General features: G+C 44.7%; 1 protein-coding gene across 2 annotated transcripts in view; it reads right to left on the bottom strand.

Annotated features, from left to right (window-relative positions):
* LOC138285763 (apoptosis-inducing factor 3-like) overlaps window positions 1-23,277 on the bottom strand; it is a 328,578-nt gene that overhangs the window by 178,327 nt on the left and 126,974 nt on the right. For both annotated transcript variants that reach the window (XM_069226119.1, XM_069226120.1), the window contains 2 exons: window positions 21,141-21,250; window positions 2,941-3,050 (listed from right to left, as the gene is read on the bottom strand). In XM_069226119.1, the coding sequence (XP_069082220.1) occupies window positions 2,941-3,050; window positions 21,141-21,250 (220 nt within the window). The remainder of the gene's footprint in view (window positions 1-2,940; window positions 3,051-21,140; window positions 21,251-23,277) is intronic.

The following is a 23,277-nucleotide window of genomic DNA, read 5'->3' as shown; positions in this document are numbered from 1 at the left end:
TTTCCTCAATCATATTGGGATGTCACCAGCTTTTACATTTTGAATGGTGCAATGTAATTTTCAGGGATCATTTTAAACTTACAACAGTCTAGATGTCGGAGAAATCCTTTCCTTAGATTGGCTCCTGAGGGATGTGCATCTCATTCAGCAATGACACCCTGTTTTTCTAACTATATGGACAAATATTGGATTTTGAAGAGTTCCGGGGTCCACATATGGATAAAGTTTATATCTATCAATAAAGATTCTATGATACAAAAATACCGTTTTCTAAATACATTTGGTTTGAAAGAACTACATGTTCCAAGATTCCTGGCAAGCTGCTCCAATTATAAGCTGTAGTATGCTGTGAACCATCTATGTAGTATTGCTCCTTGTTCCTTAGAGGTCTGGGCTGGGAGCCATCTTGGACAGTTCCCCACTATTTAAGGAAACACCACTGATGCAGTAGTAGTTGTATAAATCTGTACAATAAAAGTTTACAAAAACTATTACAAAACTATTTAAAATTGACTGATGCCTTACAGTGATGTAAGCCTATTACACTAAAGAATGTTCAATCATGATGGATCAAATCATTCCTGTCAGGAAGCTCACAGATAGTGGCAATTTCTCTTTTCTTCTCTGAACCAAAAGCTGTGAGTTGTGGTTTCCCATAGAGTTCCATTTATCACTATTCCTGTTTAACCTATATAAAGCATTGTATTTAAATAGTCCTTCAGGTAGAGGTGCACACACACACACATATATATATTTATGCCAATGACATCCAGCCCATCTTCCTTCCAGGTCTTCCTGGGCATTCTAAGCAAAATCATGGCCCCTTCGTCTTTGACAAACTTTTGGTGGACATCCACCAACTTCCTCAACTAAACCTTGCCAAAAAAGAGATTCTGATTACCTTCTTTGACCCTCATGCTGGAAAAACATCTCCTGGCATACAGTTATGGGACCACCACCAGGCCTTTCCATGGCCATCCATAACCTGGGGTTCTGATAGACTCCAAGTTATCTATAAGATCCCTGATGGTGAGAGTGGCAATGTCTGTTGTGCTCAACTGTGCAATTTCAGGAAAATTCGACTGTATATTTAGTCAAATCTTCATGTTACCTTAATTAATGCCCTTATACAATCTAGATTTGATTAAACCAAATCCATTTAACTGGCAGCTCCAAAAAAAAATGAAGGTATAACATGTCATGCACAAAGAAATGAGGCACGACTTACATTCGTTACAATACCATACTTGGTTCCTTTTTTTCTTATTTTTAATTTAAAGTGAAATGTCAAACACTGCAAATCGAGATACAGTGCACACAAAACATGAAGTACTTTTTGGGAACACACACATAAAATCTCCTACCAAGTTGTCTGGTTAGCAACTTCTAACCCGGAGTCGGAGCAGGAGTGGCGCCCTGTAGTCACACACTGTGGGCATAATGAGTCTGGGAGTCCATATTATAAACTCATCATTGCTTTTGTTATACCTACCTTCTAACAGTAAATGTGTGTTTTATGAATGTGGTTTCTGGTTTACAGAGAAAAAATCCTTTGGTCAAAATATTCATACCAAGAGTAATGTACTTGCATAGTCTGCTTTTTTCTTAAAGACTTACTGACTGACCCTGACAGTGACTCAGACATGGAGATCTTGTAAACCTGAAGAAGGCCTTAGGTCCTGAGGGGTGCAAGATGGTTGACCGAAACATGTTGACAGCAATTAGAGACATGGCAGGGTGATAAAGCCCAGAGACTATCTATTGAGTTTTTTTAATCCTGTCAGGGAAGCCATAAATAAAGAATCAGAAATTATTGTGTATTCCTAAGGCAGTTTTAATGATATATCATCATAAAAAACTGATACCGCCATATATTATCTGAACCCAAAAAAATATTTTGCTCCAGCCCTGATGATGGCAACAAAGGGAGTGTAGCAGCACCTCGATGATGAAACATGCCACAAATTATGAGTGAAGGCATTTGTTATCCCATAAAAAGGGATTCCTTTGAGGTCAGTTTTCGGCTTTTCTGCTTCATTTCATCAACCTTTAGGTGTGTGATATTGGTAGGACTTTTTTCAAACTCCAGAGAAATTAGAGCATATTGATGCATTAGTTGAAATCTAGTAATATGTCCTACAGACATGACACTGTATGACTGGTATTTCTGCTTTGAGTGGAAAGTGTCATTTTGATATCATTTTGCTAGAACTAGAGATGTAGCTCAGTGGCATTTGCCCACAAAGCTTTAAAACAAAGAGACAATCCCTTCAATATTAAATAATAAAAGAAAACTGTACTTTGAGCTGTCTGACCCCCACATCTAACAAAACAAACTAAACGGGGAGAGGATTACTTAAAAAAATTACCTTGAAAGCTTACATCTTCAATTTTAATGCTGTTATACTGTGTGCATTTTGAAGATGTGAAAATAAGCTTGTTCACTCTTGGCTTTCAATGTAAGGCATGCCTGGGAGGGTTGGGGAAGCTATTACTTCACACACTGCTTCATAATGTGGTATAGTCTTCTTTGCTGGATTTGTATGTTTAGTATTTTGATGAGGTGAAGGGTTGTTTTGTTTTCATATTGAGTGCTTTTTCTGTGTATGTGGAGGGAGAGGTAGCAATGTATTCGAAGTCCAGTCAGCCTGTACATGGTGCTGAGGGACAGGTGAGTGGCATTACATTATGTTCTTAGGTGATTTCTTTGTAGAGGAAGAGCAGAAAGAAGAGGGGAGAAATGAGAAGCCGCGAAAAGTCACAAGTTCCTCTTGATGCATTTTTCAGAAATCAGGACAGAGAACAGAGGTGTTGTGCAGGTGGTCATTGGGATACATAGTACAAGAGGGGTGAGGGAAAGCCATTGGCGCCAACAGTGTCTTAAGGCTTTGACTATTACTCTGGGTGTTATGAATGGTGGTTGGTGAGAGATGAGGTTACCTTGAAGCAGGGCAGGCTATCCAAGCCCGGATATTCCTCGATGTCTCCACTTTGGGTACTGAAGCAGGCTCCATGCCAAGGACAACGCACTCTGTCCCCCACCAGGACCCCTGCAAGGAAACATCAGACCACTGAGAAGGAGGATGAAGAGACTGGGTGGGGGGAGAGCCCCATCTTCTAGGATTTGTGCAAACTCTGAAACAAATCAGTGAGATGAGCGCTCCAAACAACAGCGGAGGTGGGAGAAAATACGCCACAAACTATGTAAGGTATATATTACGCCAGTGACAGGAGGACATTCAAAGATCAAAGGAGAAAAAGACAGGGAGAAGAAAAGCACCATCTAGAAAGGAAGAGGGTGGGGACCGAATGGAGGCTGTCAGGTTCAGAGTGGAGAAAAACATACAGCATAGGACAGAAAAAGAGTGAATAAGACACTTAAGGCTGGGAATAACAAGTAAGAATGAAAAAAGGGAGTATAAGGCAGGCCATTAATACAGGCGTAAAGCCTAAGAGGGGCAAGAGTAAACAAGAAAGTAAGTACATAAGTCAGGAGAATATAAGAAAGAAAGTAATGGAGCATAAAAGAAATACAAGATTATAAGACACAAAGGCCTTCATTTCAACTTTGGTGGGCGGCAACCGCCGCCCGCAAAGTTGAAACCGCCAGGCGGCCGCCAATGCAGCTGCACTCTAGCGGGGTCTATTTTGAGATCCCCGCTGGGCCGGCGTCCGGAAACCTGGTTTCCGCCTGCCGGCCCAGCGGGGATCTCAGCCGCAACACAGGAGCCGGCTACAAATGGAGCCGGCGGTATTGCGGCTGTGCGACGGATTCAGTTGCACCCGTTGCGCTTTTCACTGTCTGCTATGCAGACAGTGAAAAGCACCATGGGGCCGTGGCCGGGGGCCCCGCGACTCCCCTTTCCGCCACCCTTTTCATGGCGGTTCATACCACTATGAAAAGGCTGGTGGGAGGGGGACTCGTAATCCCCTGGGCAGCGCTGCCGCCGGGACAAAAGTGGCGGGAAACCACCGGTCCCGGCGGTGCGACCACGGCGCTTCCACTGCGGTCGTAATGCCCAAGTTTGTACCGCCAGCCTGTTGGCGGTACAAACTCCAAAACAGCCGCCAGGGTTGTAGTGAGGGCCAAAGTAATTTATGAGAGGACAGTGTAAAGTGATCGGAGGGATGTCAGAGTGCCCCTACCGGGGACATCAGCACCCCACACTGACACTGAGAGTCAGGTTCATGGTTACAGATGGCCGTCCCACGGTCCCTCTCTGTGCCTGGCTAGTCTCTACACTAAAAGACAGTATAGAAGGTCCATCAGTTGAGGGACAGGCTCCACCACTGGACGACATGTGGCTGCTCGAAATGCGTTTCTGCCTTTGTGTCATACAATGACCAAACTAATGAGCTGAAGCAGCCATAGGGTGATATGTAGCACTCTATAACATGCCTAACTAAATAATCGTTTGAAATAAGTTGTGCTACAGAGATTAGACAAACAATGTATATATATCATATCAATGCTCAGTAGAAGTGGAAACCAAGAGGCAAATCCTGAAACTAGGGTTTAGCCACAAATAATGAACAAATCATACACAGGCTTGGGAGGAAATAACAGTGGAGAAGAGCCCCAGTCCATAAACCCAAACTTCTTTTTAGGACTCTGTTCCCCAGTGCTGCTAGATGCTGGAGTTGCTGAATACCAAGTATGCCTTGCCGTGATCCCACCTCATTCTTCTTTCTTCCACCACTGTAAACTTCCTGTCTCATTATTTCTCCTTTCTAGGTTCTTTTGTATCCCTGCTTTCTCCCTTTGCCATTGTTTTCAAATCTTTATCCTCCTCCTTTCTGCTTTCACTTCTCTCTTCCTTGCTCTGCACCAAAGCATGATAAAGAAAAGTAAGCTCTGGTGCCTCCTAGGGTGTCCATATGACTCCATGTCACTGGGATGCCACTATAGCTTTTAATTATTTTTATAAGGTGTATTGATTCAATTTGCTCAATTAAAATGAACCATGTAAAAGCAAATCCCAGGACTAGAAAGGTGGTGTCCCGGTGACATGGAGCCATCTGGTCACCCCAGTCCTAGTCCCACCACCTACAACCAACTACACATAATAAGCATTTCTGTGACCCACTGGGACATGGCTGGTGGCAATGTCTCATAGCAACGATTCAAAACTGCAGAAAACAGACCTGCCAACTCACACAGTGAACTGTGTCTCACAAGATTTTGGCTCCTGTCACATGATCACCTAGTAAAGAGCTGATATCATAAGGTAACAGGAAAGGTGAGCTAGAAATCCATGCACTGAGTGAGTTTCCAGCTCATCTTTTGCAGGTTCTAAGCAGCAGATGTCCATTAAGAGGGGTGAAAACACACCAGGACATCAGTAGCAGGCTTTTGTTTTTGGGAGAGAAGAGGTTTGGGGTGGGTCGAAGGTAGCAGAAGTACCTCTAGGGCAAGTAACCCCACCCCTCTAGGGCCCTGCCTCCTCCTCACATGGTGATTTTTTTTTTTTTAAGAACACGGCAGGTCTGAAAAAAGGGTTTTTTAATTAGTGCCTATGCTAAATGGGGCAAAGGTGAAATAACTCTTGTGGGGGTCCTGGTATTTAGTTATGCTGCAATCTGCTTAAAGGAGGAGAGATTATTTACTTATGACTTGTACATTGTGTTATAGTGCCAAGTAATTCAGCGCACTAATACACTGGGAAAACATCCTTAGTGTGTTAATGGAGAATGTGTTTGTTTATATATTTATGCTTTTTTTATATAGCCCCGACAATACCCAAACGTGGTGAAGCGCTTTACATTAAACAAGGTTTGTTGTATAAGGTCTAAAATTATATAATCATAGGATATTCATATATTAGCGTAAAAGAGATCATTAAATAGGGCATTGAATTACATTATATGAAGATGTATGTACATTAAAGAAGCCATGAACATTGGAATACAGTATAAATTTAAACAGTGATAAAATGTGAGTGACATTTTATCGACTGATGCCATATTCAGAATGGGAAGTAGTGAAGCAGAACTCAGGGCAATGATCCCTGTTGACTACACCATCAAAGTTAAAAGTGAGGAGGAGAGGTTAGCTAACATGTCTTTGAAGGGCTTTCAGCTCCTCTGCTTTAAATATAATCTTCGAAGTGGTGGCACATAGGTTCGGAGGTAAACAGCTCCATATTTTGGTCGTACTTCCTAGGAGGGATTGTGCCACGAGTCATTCTTTTTAAAAGGTTGAGGTTTCTAGGGGTGGTCTGTATTTCACGATTGTCTAGTGCCTCTACATAGCTTGAGATGTCAGCCAATTAACATGGAGTAGATGTGCCTCGGGTCTTGTGAATGATACAAACCATCTTGTATATGGCCCGGTCTTAAATGGGCAGCCAGCAGAGTAAAGAACATCGGTGAAATGTGATCATTCCTTTTGGCCTCATAGACAAATTGTGTTCCCAAATGTAGGACTGATTTAAGAAGAGTGAGATGGGTCTTGGGGAAACCAGTCAAGAGAGAGTTACAGTAGTCAATTATTGAAAGCACTAATGATTGAACCACAGTTTTTACATCTTGCTCTGAAATGTATCTGCAAATTCCCCAGAAAAGACACAAGTGATATACCATACTGTTGGCCATGATGTTTGTTTGCGATTGTAAGTTAAATCTTTTATCCACGATAATTCCTAGAGATTTGGAGTTGTCAACAATGGTGGGTTTGCTGTTTAGGATGTTGCGCATGTCCATCCAGGATTGTACCTGAGGTGGTGATTTCGATGAGGAAATGAGAAGGACTACAGTTTTGGAAGAGTTAAGTTTTAAGTGCTTTGAAGTCATCCAATCTTGAACAGTTTAGAGTGCTGGCAAGGTGTGATATGTAATTTGGAGGTGTGATATGAATATGCAGGTGACAGTTGGGTGTCACCTGCATATTGATAGTAGATTACTCATTTTCTTATTAAGACTCCAAGGGGCTCGATAAAAAGGTTTAATAGGGTCAAAGCAAGAATAGGTCCCTGCTGGACTCCTTGATCTACAGCCATCGCTATTGAACAACACTCTTTAATGTTTACCTTCTGCGACCTGCAAATGAGGAAAGACCCAAACCATTTTAAGGACCATGCCATCAATTACCATTCAATTTTTGAGTATGTTAAGGAGTATAAAGCTGTTTACTGTATTTTTTTTAATCAAGTTTATTTATCGGATTTTGAACAAACATAATACAGATCACAGGTAAAAGTAGCAGTACTGAATGGCATCCGATGAGCGCACCCATTAGGGAATTTCCCTGAGTTAATATTTTTGCATGAACACTAAGCATGTACTGGTAAGTCTAGGAGTAAGACATCCATGTCCCCCAATTTTTACGATGTTTCTCTGGACAGTCCCGTGATTTATACACTGCTTGATCTACTACGGTAGAGTAGTCCATTCCGTGTGCCCATTCAGATAACAGTGGTGGGATTTCTGACCTCCAGGGGAGTGCCACATTCCTCTTAGCTATGAGGAAACCCATTGCCACTAGAAGCAAGTGGTGTACTGTGTTGAAGGCTGTAGATAAGTCAAGTTAAACAAGAGCCAGAGGTGCCTAAATCTAGGACTTTGAGTGCATCGCCAACCACCTAAAGTAGTGCTGTACCCTTGATTATAGCCAGATTAATATTCGTCTAGGAGGTTGTTGTCTGATGTGGTCTTTAGTGAGTTGATCCACAACAACATTTCCAATGATTTTTGCAAGGAAAGGGAGGGTGGAGACAGGGCAAAAACTGTTGATGTCATTCGCATCTGCAGAGGATTTTGTTTAGGAGTGGCATGACTTGTCAAGTCTGTCTAGTCTTGAGGCAGTAAGAACATGGTGCTTGGCTGGGTGAGAGATTCATCAAACAATTTAGTCCAGTAGAGAAGCATGTGTGTGTAATGGTCTTTAGTCATACTATCCGGGATAGAGTCCACAAAGTGGTTTGAAGGATTTGTCTTCATGGTGTTCTTAAGTAAGTCTTCCTCTCCAGTTAAAACAAATAGCTGCCAAATGTTCTTGCATTTGCACATAGTGGTAGGGATAGGACAGTTGTTGCAACACAGAAGAGATTTCACTTTAGAGTCGAAGAACTATACAAATTCTTCTGCTTTTGCTGAATGTGTCATCAAATTTGATACATATTGGCATGGAGAGGCTAACGGCTTTGCCAGATAAAAGAGTTGTTTAGGCCATTTTTGGTGGTGACAAAGAGGTATCTAAAGTGATTTGATTTTTCACAGAATATGTATTCTGCATAGTGGTCTTGCATTTCATAGACATGAAAGGTTAGTGGTGGAGGTTGATTGTCTTCATTTCTTCTCCAGAATTCTCAGGGCTCTTCTTTTCTCGTAAAAGGCTTAGTTGAACCAGCGAGCCAATGGTTTGGTCTTTTCCTTTTGCTCTGGAGTGGAGCAACCTCATCAAGCAGCTCTGAAATACAGTCAAAGCTGTAGGCAGATGACTCATTGATATCTGTGTCTTGGCTGATGGGTGGTAGTACATTCTGTACAGTGCTGCTGAATATGCTGATATCAATGTTCTTGGGGAACCAGGTTATCGCTCTTTGTGGATGGCCCATGGTCAAGGATTATGAGAGTCACAGAGAGAAAGGAGTAAGAAAATAATCAGACCAGTCTATGGGTATGGGCTCACCCACTGAGAACAAGTAATCTTTGGAGATTAGTAAATCTAATATGGATCCTTTCATGGGTGTTGGACTTATGTTATGTTGGATCAGATCATTTCCAGTAAGAAAGGAGGCAAGATGGTTGACTGCGGAGTCTTCTGTGATGCCGCAGTGAAAATTAAAGTCTACCAAAACCACAAGTTACTGACCTTCAGTAATGCTCTTTCTGGTAGAGAGACTATCTAGCCACAGATTCCTCACCTTTAGAATATTCCTCATGCATCAGAATGGGTCAAAACAAATTTAAGCAACACTTCTGTGCGCCAGGAGGTAATGCCTTAGGGCTCCGCACTGACGCCTTTCCTCTCTGAAAAGGACGTGTGTGGCCTATATAGACACCACTCATGCGTGCGGACTTCAGTTGCTTTCAAGACTGTCCGCGGAGACCCAAAAGAAAACTGGCAGAGTGTGCAGATTCTTAGATTTGGGATCTTATTAAGGGTAGAGTCTAACTGCAAAACGGGGAGGACAGGAGGGTTGGTGGGGAATCTACAGCTAGATGTAGTCTCTACCAGAAACAGCATTACCGAAGGTAAGTAATTTCTTCCTCTGATAGAGACTTCTAGCTGCAGATTCCTCACCTTTTGAATAGAAACCAGGGCAGTACCCAAGGGAGAAGGGCTGTGGATGAACTCAAACCAGGACGTCCTTTAGTACCAAGTGGGCAAAGTTCCCTTCTCTGCAGATTTGGCTACTCAGATGGTAGTGCTTTGTGAATGTATGGAGGGACGCCCATGTACCTATTTAGCAGATGCCTAGGATGGGGACTCCGCAAGCTAACGCAGTAGTAGCAGCTATAGCCCTGGTGGAATGGGCATGCAGTCTGTCCGGAGGCTGCTTCTTCACCAGTGCACAGCAGAGCTTAATGCAGAGCATGATCCAGCAGGAGATGGCACACTTGTGCACAACTTTGCCTTTTTTCACTTTGGTGAACCCCACAAAGAGCTGATCATCCACCCTGGGATCTTTGGTGCAATCGATGTGTAAGGTGATCACTCTCTTAGGATCCAGGCGATAGAGCCTCTCATCCTCCTTGGACTGGTAAAGTGAGCATAGAACGTCAGTAGATTGATGAATTAGCCAATGTGAAATGGAGTCACAACTTTTGGAAGAAGGGATGACCTATTATGCAGAACCAGCTTGCTGGGGGAAGAAGGTTGTGTATGGTGGATGATCACGCAAAGCCTGAGACTCACTCACACGCCATGCTGAAGTGACAGCAATCAGGCACATTGTGTTAATAGTGAAAAGCCATAAAAGACAAATGTGGAACAGCTAGAGTGCGGAGTGAAGTACACATCAGATACATATGGACAAGATTGAGGTCCCACTGGGGCATCACAGACGTAAATGGGGGAAAAGTATGTTGCAGCCCTTTCACAAACTGCATCACAACAGGTGATTTAAATAGAGCTATTCAGGCAACTAAAAAGAACCAAGAGGGATGAAAAATTACCTTTAATTGTGCCCAGAACAAGGCCATGTCGGGCAAGAGACAGAAAAAAATTGAATATCAAACAGTTTGGCCTGGAGGGGGTCAATCTGGTGAGTACCGCACCAAACCACAAATCTGTCCCAACAACAGTGTATAGTTTTCTTCAAGGGACGCCTAGCTGTCAAGATGACTTCAACCACCTCAGGAGGAAGGGTGAAGGTGTTTAGCTGTCGCTAGTCAATCTCCAAGCATGAAGGTGGAGAAATGGGAAAGCCGGGATGGAGAACCCAACAGTTCTGCTGCAACAGCAGATCCTCCTGGAGGGGCAACCTGCTCAGAGGACAGGTGCTCAAGCCCAGGAGATCTGGATACCATATTCTCTGTGCCCCAGTCAGGAGCCACTAGGATAACTTAGGCCCAGTCTGTACTGACCTTCTTGAGCACTCAGGGCAGGAGTGGAATCGGCGGAAAGGCACACGGGGTCCCGAGTTCCACCGAAGGCGGAATGCTTCTACGAGTGAGAGATGCCTTTGAAACTCCAACGCGCAGAAGTGCTGACATTGCACGTTCTCGGCGGTGGCGAACAGATTGAGCCAAGAATTTCCCCATTCACAGAAAAGAACATGCATCACCTAAGTCTGTAGCTGCCACTCATCACCCACTGGGCACTGACAGTTGAGCTCACCCACCATGGCATTCAGCGATCCTGCCAGGTGGTTCCCCACCAGGAAAATTCCTTGGTGGTCCAGCCATCTCCAGAGGTGCAAGGCCTCCAGGTACATAGTCTGTGCCCCCTCTTTGCCCCATATGTTGCACTACAGAATGGTCGTGGAGTTGTCTGTGAGCATATATTACCAGCCTCCCCTCGATGGATGGCAGAAATGCTCTCATTGTCAAGTGGATGGTCCTCAGCTCCAGAAGTCTGATATGGATCCGTAAATTCTGCTGGACAGCAGAGGACTCTAATGTCCACCTCTTCCAACCCAGAAGTGATTCACCAGTCACCTCTGTCTGCTCTGGGTGGGAGAAGGGAGAGGGGTCTGCAGCTGACCCAATCACAGTCCAGTAGCTGCCACTGCAGTTCTTTTGCACACTCCTCTGAAATCTGGACATTGCTGGAGATGTATCCTTGATGTTGGGCCCATTGGGACTTCAGATCCCACTGCAGAGTCTGCATATGCCACTTGGAGTACTCATCCAGCATGATGCAGAAGGGCATCAGTCCCAGCAGCCTGAGAGCTGACCTCAAGGAAATCCAGGGCCAAGGCTGAAAGATCAAAATCATAGTCTGAATGTCCTGGACTCTCTTTCCCCGGGATAAGGTACGAACCCCAACTGTGTCCAGAATGGCTCAGATAAAAGGGAGCGTCTTGGAAGGAGCAAGGTGTGACTTCGGCATGTTGAGAGAGAACCCCAAAGATTACAGCTGATTCATCATAGTTTGGAGGCTGTAGACGACTGCCTGGGTTGAATCCACCTTTAACAGACAGTCATTGAGGTAGGAGAAGACTGGCACCCCAGCCTCCAAAGGGACGTGCTAACACCACCATCACTTTCATGAACAGTTGAGGGGTACTGGTGACACCAAAGGGGTACAGAGAAAATTGAAAATGCCTTTCTGTCATCATGAACTGCAGGTAGTGATGATGGGTTGGCAGGATGGGAAAATAGAACCAGACCAACTCCACCATCAAGTCTCCAGGGTCAAGGGCAGACAAGACCTGGGCCAGGTTGAGCAGCCTGAATTTCTATGTTTGGAGGAAAAGATTGAGAGGGTGAAGATCAATTATGGGGCGAAGGCCTCCATCCTTCTTGGGTGCCAGGAAGTAGCAAAGGTAACAACGATGTCCTACTTCTGGAGTAGGCACCCTCTCAAACGCTCCTTTGGCCAAAAGGGCTTGCACTCCCTGCCATAAAATGGAGAGATGACTCTCCATCAGTCGTTAGGTGGATGGTGGATGGTGCGGCAGGGATTAAAGAAAGGGTAAGGCATGGCCTCTGCATACAATCTGGAGAACCCATCTGTCCAGTGTGATTGCTTGCCAACCCGGATAGAATCGGTGGTTCCTGCCTCCCACAGGGTGGCTGTGATCCTGAGAGGATACGCTAAAGGAGCTTGGTGTGCGGGGTTGCAGTGGTGGTGGACTGAACAGCATGCTGACTGTAGCCGTAGTGGTGCTAGGCACCACAGCCTCTCCTGAAAAACTACTGGGTTCCCTGTTGGGGTGGGGAAGGCTGGCGGTAGGGAATGCCTCTGCCACAGCCACAAAAGGAATGTTGGAAGTGTTGTTGGCGAGACTGGGAGGGAAGGCCCAGAGAGCTAGCAGTAGCCCTACTCTTTTTAAATCATTCAAGGGCAGTGTCAGCCTTAGCTCAGAACAATCAAGTTCCAATAAACATCATGTCAATTAGGGAGGACTGGATGTCGCTTAAGAGCCCAGTGGATCGTAGCCACGCAGGGGAAGCGAACGGAGACACTAGTGCACATAGCCCACCCAAGAGAGTCAGTGGTGTTCAAGCCTCAACAAATCGACCACATTACAACCATCCTGGATGGCCCATGAGAGAATAGGATGCAAGTCTTCCAGGACAACATGGAGGACTTGTGCTATTGAGTCCCAAAGGGCATGAGTATAACGGTCCATTAAACAGGAGGCACTGACTGACCGCAGAATCAAACTGGCAGAGAACAAGCATTTTCTAAAAGTTTTCACTGTCTCAGATTTCCTCTCGGGGGAGTGGTAGGAAAATTGTTAGGGCTGGTCTAGTTAGAAGTTTGCACCACAAGACTCTCTAGAGAGGGATGCTAAGAGAGAAATGCCGGGTCACCTGTGGCACGATGGTGGCAGTTAACTGGAGGACTGGTACAGGGTTTAGCTTAGGGCCCTACAAAAGTATCCGTCAAGGCTGCACTGTAGGGAAGAAGAGGATCAGAAGATGATCTAGCCATGGCTACAGGATTTAGGTCAGGGCATACGTTTTGACCTCCATAGTGGGGATTTAAAGATCGAGAACTTCAGGCTCACTACGCATGATCATGGCATAGTAGGCAAATTCTTCAGGGGCTGGGCCAAGAGTCAAAAGGAGGGCAGTTTCCAGGGAGGTACTGAGCCCACTAGCCTCTTGTATGTCTTTAATAAGTCCCGAAAGTGCCCCAGAGGGAGTCGATAGGGATCGGACGAGCCGGAGCATAACTGCATGGAACTCTTCAATCTGGCATGGCATGGCTGAAGACTCTGCAAACTGATGTTGTGCCAACCCAGCTGCAGAATTGGCTCCGAAGTCAACCCGCTTCAAGAGCGGGACCGAGACTGTTGGCTCTGCCCATTCACTTTATTAGGTGAGTGGGAACGGTGAGTAGGAGCAGAACTTCACTTCGACTTTTATGTTTTTGTGCTTTCCTGAGGGCTTGGAGAGCGACAAAGAATGGCCTCAAGAGTATGTGTAGACTCCAGGAGCGGGACCGCGGCCGGACCTTTGACTTTGAGTGCGACTTGGAGCGGTCTCAAGACTGCATAAAATGTTGTCTCGTGTTCCCTGATGGACTTCAGATTCATCGGTGTGCAGTCTCCGCAAGTCTTGGAGTCGTGGTCCACCACTAGACACCACAGGCGAATCTGGTGAGGATCTGTCACAGGCATCTGCTTGCAACAGTCCACATAGGGTTTAAAACCTGTGTGTCATCCCTTGCACACTGTTAGAACTTTGGAAGAAAGCTGCAAAAAGCAGTCTTTAAAAGATGAGAGAAGGAAGGAAATGAAGCCAGCGTGCAGCGCTTCTATAGGCCCCAAGTGTATTTCTGGAGCAGATTGACATCAGTGTGGAGCCGCAAAGCACCACCTGCCGGCGTGCAGAAATATTGCTGAAGAGTTTCCGGAGCCAGTTTGACGCCTAGTGAATACTAAAAAGATGAGGAATCTGCTGATATAAAACTATTAGAAATACTGCTTTGTCCACATGCATTGATTGATTACTTCGAAGATCCAGGTATTACTCAATAAAAGCTGTACTGTCACCTGGTGGTTGATACGAGGCATTTAATCTGAAAGGGGAGACTTTGTTGCATGTGTAAATCTAAAGTTAGGCACTGAAATGTGGAAAAAGACCAATTAGGTATCTTCCTGTATTGTAAGGAGTCTCTGAAGATAGCTGTGATGTCACCTCTTAATCTCCCTATATTGTCATTTCTGATGATGGAGTAGTTTGGAGGAAGTAGAAGGTCCAGTATGCCGTGCGATGTGTCAATAAACTAAGTCTCTGTAAAGATTAGTAGGTCAAGGTTGAAGTGTGAGAGGGTGTCCACGAAGCCTCCACAGTTGAGTGCATCAAGGTGACTGATTTGGTGAGAAGGGCGTCAAGAGGATTAGTCACGATAGGAATACTGTTGGCCAGTGCTTGCAGTGCTTGGGACTGATGTTTAAGGCTAGTCGAGGAAAAGGTCTGATTTCCGTATTGTTTTGGGTTGTCTAAAGAAGTGGGGGGTGAGACAGTAGAGGAGGCTGCGGATACTGGAGTGCTGTAACTTGCAAGTAAGTTGGCAAAATCGGCCTGGAAGAGATTGAGTAGGTATCTCTTGGAGTGAGATACCAGATTGCTCCTTGGTATTCAGCACCAGCAATTATGTGACCTCAGCTGCCGGAGTAGAGAGCCTAAGAGAGAAGAAAGGTTAGAACTCAGGTGGGGTATAGTGATAACTAGATGGGAGAATTTTGAGTTGAGGAGGTATAATTTGTGTTTCAGTGGAGTAAGGGTTGATTCAGTGTTTGCCTACAGCTTTTGTCATTGGAAGATGATTGTTGTTGATATTATTTCACAGTTGTGGACCTTTGTAGACAGGTGTGTCGCCTGTAAGTGCTAGTCCTGCGTTCACAGCGAGAGGTTGGCTCATCAAACCATTGACCAGGTAGTGGAGTGGGAGTTGTACAGGATGTGCAGCATTAGGTGGAACTGGTCATGCAAGGTGGTGTGGGAAGGCGTGCATTGAGTGACCTCAGTGGGATTGCGGTAGGTAGCCTTCTCAAGGATAGTTGATCAGGGCGCGGAGGGTCGCTACATAGTATGGGTACACTGGTCGTTCAAGTGTGTAGGTATCGGTAAGGCGGGGTAGAGCAGTCCAGGTGGGTATTCAGTAGGGATGGAGAATACTTTGTGTGGTAAGTCAACGAGGGGAAGGGTGCAGAGAGGTGTGGGAGTGTATTGTGCTATAAGGTGGGGTGTACAGACTTGTTGCAGTAAAAGTAACTGTGCGGGGTGTGGGTGTTGTAAGGACTAGGCATCATTAAGTGAGATTGGTCGGTCCTGTGTGCAGATACTGATAAGGCATAAGGAGAGTGGAGTCGTCCAGGTGGGTGCTCTGCGTGATAGGTCGAAGCTGATGTGGGATAACGGGGGAAGGTGTGGTATCACAGAATGAACTGATCTGTGTGGCATCAGGATGGAAGGAGGAGTTCCACCAAGGTGTGATTAGGGGATGGCTACTTCTGAGTCGTCCCAGGGTGGAGCATAAGAGGACAGTGCTAGCTAGTTGAGATGAAGGGTTGAGTGGGAGCACCCTGTTGGGGATAGGACTCATAGTCCGTGACTGCGAGTTGGTGGTGGTTGAGAGGCATGGTTGGGATGGTTAGATGGATGGGAGTACTATGCGTGCGGGTTAGCGGGGGAAGAGAGGTCTGGGACTTGCGATGGCATAGATTTAGCAAAGCATGTGACAGGCGGGGAGGCGAGGGGGGCTCACAATATGGCACCCAGCAGGATAGGCAACAGTTGCCCAAACGGAGAAAGACAAATCTGTGGACTGAAATCATGATATTTCCATTCTTGTACATAGAAATGTTGACTGGTTTATTGAACTGAGAGGAGGGAGCAATTCTAAGCTTTCAGCCATGAAGAATGAGGTCAGTTCTCCAGCTTGTTTGGCATTGTTGAGTAACTGCAAGGTGGACGGAGATGAACAGACGAAGGCACAGTGAGACATGAGAATTACACGTGTGTCGTCCAATACAATATAATGTATTCAGCTGATTTTACTCACCGATGCAGAGGGCTACTAGAGTTTAGGATAGCGAAGGTGAAGGGAGAGAGAGGGGAGAGGGGAAGTTGCATGGATGCCGAGGTGACTGCCCTTAGCTTCTCCTCCTTCAGGTAAGTGATCTGAAAGAGGCTAAACTACTGGAAAACTAACAATTGATCTTATGAATACAGCTTAATTCGCTCCGCACCAACTGCGCGTCATATTAAATTAATTATCTTTTCAAATTCTATTGCGGTTGTGTGAGATGTAGTTAATGTAAATGCTTTCAAAACACTAATACTCAGATTCGTCTTCTAGGCTGCAGAGCGCTGCGCACAAAGTTCATTTACAAAAAGAACGTGTTTTCAGAATATTTATTTTTGCCCCACAAGAGGGTGCTACTGCTCCATAAACTCCTAATAAAAATAGTAACATCTACATGCCTTGCCAAAGGCGCATTATTTACCCATGGAAGGAGCGGTTGACTGGAGGGCGAAAGCACCAATTTCTGACAAGTCCTTAATCTCGTATGTCACTCATGTATAGTGTTAAAAAGCACAATATCTTTCTGACAACAGAATCTTAAACAGCACGAGGCGCATGTCTTTGGAAAACCCACGCCCGACCAAGCAAACATGGCGTTCTACCTTTGCATCTCCTGCTGCCAAAGCAGAACGCTAATCTAACAAGCATTTTCTTTGCATCGGGTCTCGCATTTGTTCGAGTTAGAGCTATTAGCGTTGTAAAGCAAAAAAAAAAAAACGCCGCTGCGTGGAAAATAAATAAAGAAGTCCGGACTCCAGGCTGAAAACATCGAGCCTCGTATGTTCTTGGTACTTTACCGGTGCTTTGTAGGTGGGCTAAACACCGGAAAAGGCATGAGGTATGCACGCCTTTCACAGATGCAAGCAAGCGGATTTGAAAAGCCAAGCCCACGAACCAATGTAAGTGACTGACCTGGCTTGGGCGTGGTTTCAAGCCCAAAGAGAGATTAAAGAATGGACGGGGCACTTTGTGTTCGGTCATAAAAAGGATTCGTTCTCGTAAAGCAAAACGTTTCCACCCCATAACCCATGGCGGCAGCGCCCAATTGTTGAAGTCAGATGCCAAAGATTAAGATACTAACCAATAACTTGCTTCACACCACAAGCCTGCGGTTTCCAAGTGCCACAATTTACAGGTGTTATCAATAAATAATGCATCAGTGCTCGATTTACCAACAGCGCGGCTGACCTGGCCATGCCGTGATCTGAGTTCAAAACCAGCGAAAATGGGGGTAGGGAGGCGGCTGCCATCAATGCTACATCACGAAGTCATAGGGAACGTGAACAATTCAAGTGTCGCAAACAACAAGTGTAGCAAATGAGCCACGCCAATTCAGTAGGAGAACGGTAAGGTATGGCATGTAGCCAGTGGGACTTTTTGGAGCACACTGTCGCAAATATATGAAGCATAAGGTGGTAATGCATTGTCATTTACAGAAAGCACATCTTCCACTGAAATGACCACTAAATCTACAAAGACATGCTGTTTACTGATAAAACTAGATCGGGCATAAACAATGGATAAAGTGTGGAGTTTCAGCAAACATTACCTTTATAGTATTAAAATCTGTTAGGAGTTGCAAAATGTTGCTTCTTTTGTGCTTTCCTAACTGTGCACAAAAACAGGTTTCAGTTTTTTGTTTTTAGAAAAAATAAACAACCTAAAGCCTTTTCTGTCATACTCCCTGTGTCAGCAACATTGTCACACAGTTGAATTTACTAAACTCTCTCAATTTGCAGCCAGAGAAAGAAAGGTAAACACCAATCTCGGTGTTAGAAGAACAAGCAGCAATTGTTCGGAAGAAACAGCCTTACATTTTACCCCCGTCTCTGAGTGCACCGCAAATAAGACATGATAAACAAAACATGTAAAGACATCCTTACTGCTCATTCACCCTCCTGAGTACCAGCACGGCTGTTTTGAGTGGCTGCAGCACACCCCGCACACTTATTTCCAGCGACTATGGATCATACAAGTGTCAGCTGAAAGCACCTAACTCACAGAGTCATCTTGCCAGATTAAGATGTTGCAGTATAAGGATAAGATTTTGAGCTGGGTACAAAGTGCTTAAATCTCTGGGGAAAAAGACGTAAGGCTATAGATGATCCAAATCCATCAAAAGGTGGAGCATATTTAATTCTTGTCTTATTTCATACTTTCACTTGAAATATCCAACAGTGATTGACATAGTCCTCGTTTTATGTCTTCAAGTACATCTTTTTCAGTTTAAATTTAAATCCAAATGTCGAGCCATCCAACACGTTTCGAGGGAAACACCCCCTTTTACCTCACGGGCTCATGGTTCTTTATTGACATCAGTTTATAAAGTTGTTTTTTGTTTTAAGTCTCCTATAAACTAATATGTCCACATTCTAAGTTGCCCCAATTCATTATCACTAGCAGAAATTGCGTAGCAACAGCGGCCGTGATGGGTTCCTATGTCCCAACAAACCATCAAAGCGGCTGTGGCTACACAATTTATGTCGCTGACATTTAAATGGGAAATCTTGGAATTCAGACATTGAAATTTTACAAGAAACCTTATACACTGCTGTCAACAAAGACCCACAAGCTACACGGTCGGCAGACAAGTAGACATGATTACTGGCGACTCATGTCATCACATTCATTAACAACTGAAAGGCATCCAGTGCTTGCCATGTGCTGTTTCCGTGTATCAGCAAAAAAAAAATCCCCACATCCCTTGTCAGACAGTCTGAATCACCTGCGCGTACTCTTCCTTTTTAGTAAATCTATTATTTCACCCAGCTGCAGAATCTAAAATCTCGACTCGACTACCACCCAGACTTGACAGAGTAAGGACCATCGGAGGAAGACCATTACACCGCCTGCACTGTGTAGGGTGGATGGTGTGATGTCCTTTTGTTTCAGTCCGTCAGTCACTCCTCAGAAAACCATGGTGGTGAGAGACAGAAAAAAATAATGACCTCCCACCATTGGGGAAAACTCACAGGGTGTTTGGGGGGCTCTTTGCTTTTTATTTTTCAAAAACAAAACAAATTCCCAATTCAGGCGTTTGTTTTACAGAAAACAAATGTTAAAAGGTTGGTGTTCAGCTGTCAATACCGACGGCGGTGTCCACCAAACATTTTAGAACTCAAAGGGAACTACAGTGATGGTGGTTTCTTTCAACATGCAGAGATGACCTCTGGGCAGTGCGCTATCTCAAAATCTAGCAGACAGAAGTTCAACAGGAGGCAAAGGTAATGTCCTCTGCCACACCGACAGACTGTACTACGTCTGCTAAAGCCTGAATCAGGCCCATCCATAGTCTCTAGTACTAATGATGCACCATCTCTCTGTAGCGTGATTCTATGTCCATTGGAAGAGGGTGAAATCTGGGTCAAGTATTTGAAAAGTATTCCGGTATAAGCAGCTCCTTGAGATGTCGTTCTTGGTAAGGGGGGTGTACTTTTCTCATTTGGCGTACTTTCTGAATAGCTGCACGTCCACACATATAATAAATTCATCTGGCGGCAGGTGTTTTTGTGACTAGAGTAGGGGATAACCAATAATTTTCATCTATTCCAGCTTTTTCAACTTCTTTCTAACGTTTGACCTCCATTGGACGGTATCCTACTGCACGTCAGTGCCAGTGATGTACTGATTCATTAATGTGAAACGCGAAATCCGTGTTCTCAAGGGCCCCAGGCACATGAATAAGAATATAAACTCTTCCAAGATGGCTTCCATTTCTAATATTGTGACACTGAAACCAAATTATATTAACTGTATCATTCTATGTGTGATGCACACAAGTAGCGTCCAAAGCACAAACCATCAGCATTAGGTGCCACCTGACACTAAAGCTTATAATCCGCCTCAATGGCAGAAGGGAAGACCCAGGTCAACCGAGTTCAGCTTTTCTCAGTGAAACTTCCTGTACTGTTCAGGGTGTATTCCCAGGCGTAAACCCCCTGGCCGAGCTTACAAAACCCCATAAAGTAGACGTTCACTCGGCTCAATGCCTGGAAGGACGCTTACAAGGTGGAGGAAAACTCTCATCTGAATATAGACAATACTGCATTGATCCTGCACAGGAGTGGTTAAAGGATTTACATTTTCCATAAAAGACCAGGAAAGACCTATTGTAAAGAAGAGCTGCTGTGGTAATGGGTAGTAAAGAGGAGCTACACCTTCTGAGAATGTTCATACTGAGCGGGACTCCTCCAATAGTTATGCAGTCATTGGAAGCTGTAATAAAGAACATTTTTGATTTCCTGACCCACTTTAAGGAATCGTGGGCAAGAGTAAAAATTGCCTTGGACCTTCCACAGCCACACAAATTATTTTACGCCGGCAGCGCGATGGACATATAAAATGATGATCACATTTCTACCCATTAACCGGCTCTCCTCACCAGTGCCCGGCTTTCAAACTCTAGAAAAGAATGAAAATAAAATTCTGACTAGAATCTCGTATCTCTTGCTAGAACGGAAGAAGAATATGTCATAGCCTTCACCAGTCCCGAAAGTGATAATGCTCACGAGAATGGCCAAGTGTTCTTTTCATGCACATGTATCAATTCACACGGCACAAAACCCTTGTTTACCCCTTTTGGCCCTGGTATCTGTACACTAAAACCAGCGGTAGGACTTGCTGCGAAGAACCAACTCTCACCCTCATTTCGATTGCATGAAGGTTGAATGTTTAGAATCGAAATGCCAACAAGAATACGAAAGATGAGCATCTGTAAGCAGGACGAATGAAGTGTAATCAAGGGGGGTAGATACCAGAGGGGGCAGAAATCGCAAGCAGGGACTGTAATCGAGACAAGTGTATCTATAGGGAGCAGAAGCAAATGGGCAGAGGGAATGCCGGTAGCTGTACTTGCTGTATGACAGATGTAGAAAGGGACATGGTCCATGATGGCAATTGGAGAGAAAGGAAACATGGAGGGGTGGAAAAAAGCCTTATGTATAAGAGTTGCTTTTCTAGAAGACTTTGTCGGTAAAGATGTACTGACCTTTGACTAATGGGGCTCCATAGTGAGTGCATTTCCCCCCCACAGCACTGAACCTCCCATTACTCTTCACCAGAAGCACCGGGTGTCCCTCCATGTCGAACTCTTTCATTCTGCAAGAAGAGAGGAAGAGTGAGTAGCTAAAGTAGTACAGCGACAGGTGCATCCAACAAACAGCTTAAGTTTAGGACAACTTCAAGTTTACATTTTACACAAATGGCAACGTCAACTCATCCACAAACAAACCTAACTTGATATTGACAAATGAACTGACTACATCACATGAGTAATTGCAGTATGCCTGGTGTGGAATCCGAAAGAGAAAGAAAGAAAGAAAGAGAGAAAGAGGGAGAGAGAGAGACTTAAACTGCTGTGCCTTTGGTTGTCATGAACAGAGCAGACGCTTTCACACAGCTTCACGTTGTCGGAAGCGCGGAACCCGTGTGGATCTGGAGTGGCTGTGTAACGCAGAAGTTGCCTTTTAAAGTCTATTCAATGTGTAGCCTAAATCCATCAAACTCCAAAAACACATCGCTGCATGTCAGGAGTTGCGATCCACCCATGCTTGGGCCATTCCCCGCTACTGACAGGCAGAAGGACATTTTCCTTGCATCGATTGGTGAGTGTCAGTTTCTAGCTGGAGGAGGTGAAGTGTGCTAGTTAAAGAAGGCAACAGCTTCTCTGTTGGGAGCTCAGGTTCAAAGCTTAGTGAATGAGGAGCTGTTTCCCTGTTACATTCTTTTGGGGTTTATTCTGTGCAGGGAATATTCTCGAAATTATACTTTGCTTTTCAGTCGCTGTTTAATGAACTCACTATCCCAGCCTGGCTTATAGCACACACAGTCTCATTGCATGCACCTTAAAATTGTTCCTAATGACTGTTTAAATTACCAGAGTCATAACTAACCTCTTTGCTGCTAAGGAATTGTGTCCTGCACTGCAAAGCGATACTACTTTTATTCAAATATAGAGATACAAAAGGGCCCTTTGAAGTGTGCTACATCAGCAGATAGCAGAGGTCTTATTAATAAACGTAGAAGCAGCTGACATGCCGGTGACATTATGGCAACCACAGCAGCAAACACACAGCACTGTAAGGCTCCATAAGTTAATCAACAACCAACTGACAAGAACAGAAAGCACGATACAGGAAATCCAAAGGAAAATGATGCTGCGTCAAGGTGAAATGATCCAGGTCCAGCAAGAGCATGGTAAGGTCAGCTAGAGCGGCACCAATATAGAATATGCAAAACACGAAGAAGATAAGGCAGGTAAGGTCCTTTCTTGGCTACTGAAGTAAGGCAGGCATGATATAATCATGCCTGGACCTAAGGACATTAACCAAACTACAGGGAGTGCAGAATTATTAGGCAAATGAGTATTTTGACCACATCATCCTCTTCATGCATGTTGTCTTACTCCAAGCTGTATAGGCTCGAAAGCCTACTACCAATTAAGCATATTAGGTGATGTGCATCTCTGTAATGAGAAGGGGTGTGGTCTAATGACATCAACACCCTATATCAGGTGTGCATAATTATTAGGCAACTTCCTTTCCTTTGGCAAAATGGGTCAAAAGAAGGACTTGACAGGCTCAGAAAAGTCAAAAATAGTGAGATATCTTGCAGAGGGATGCAGCACTCTTAAAATTGCAAAGCTTCTGAAGCGTGATCATCGAACAATCAAGCGTTTCATTCAAAATAGTCAACAGGGTCGCAAGAAGCGTGTGGAAAAACCAAGGCGCAAAATAACTGCCCATGAACTGAGAAAAGTCAAGCGTGCAGCTGCCACGATGCCACTTGCCACCAGTTTGGCCATATTTCAGAGCTGCAACATCACTGGAGTGCCCAAAAGCACAAGGTGTGCAATACTCAGAGACATGGCCAAGGTAAGAAAGGCTGAAAGACGACCACCACTGAACAAGACACACAAGCTGAAACGTCAAGACTGGGCCAAGAAATATCTCAAGACTGATTTTTATAAGGTTTTATGGACTGATGAAATGAGAGTGAGTCTTGATGGGCCAGATGGATGGGCCCGTGGCTGGATTGGTAAAGGGCAGAGAGCTCCAGTCCGACTCAGACGCCAGCAAGGTGGAGGTGGAGTACTGGTTTGGGCTGGTATCATCAAAGATGAGCTT

The sequence above is a fragment of the Pleurodeles waltl genome, chromosome 3_1 (assembly GCF_031143425.1).
Source record: "Pleurodeles waltl isolate 20211129_DDA chromosome 3_1, aPleWal1.hap1.20221129, whole genome shotgun sequence".
NCBI lineage: Eukaryota > Metazoa > Chordata > Amphibia > Caudata > Salamandridae > Pleurodeles > Pleurodeles waltl.
The sequence above is the reverse complement of the archived record's forward strand: the minus strand, read 5'-3'. Positions and strand labels throughout refer to the sequence as shown.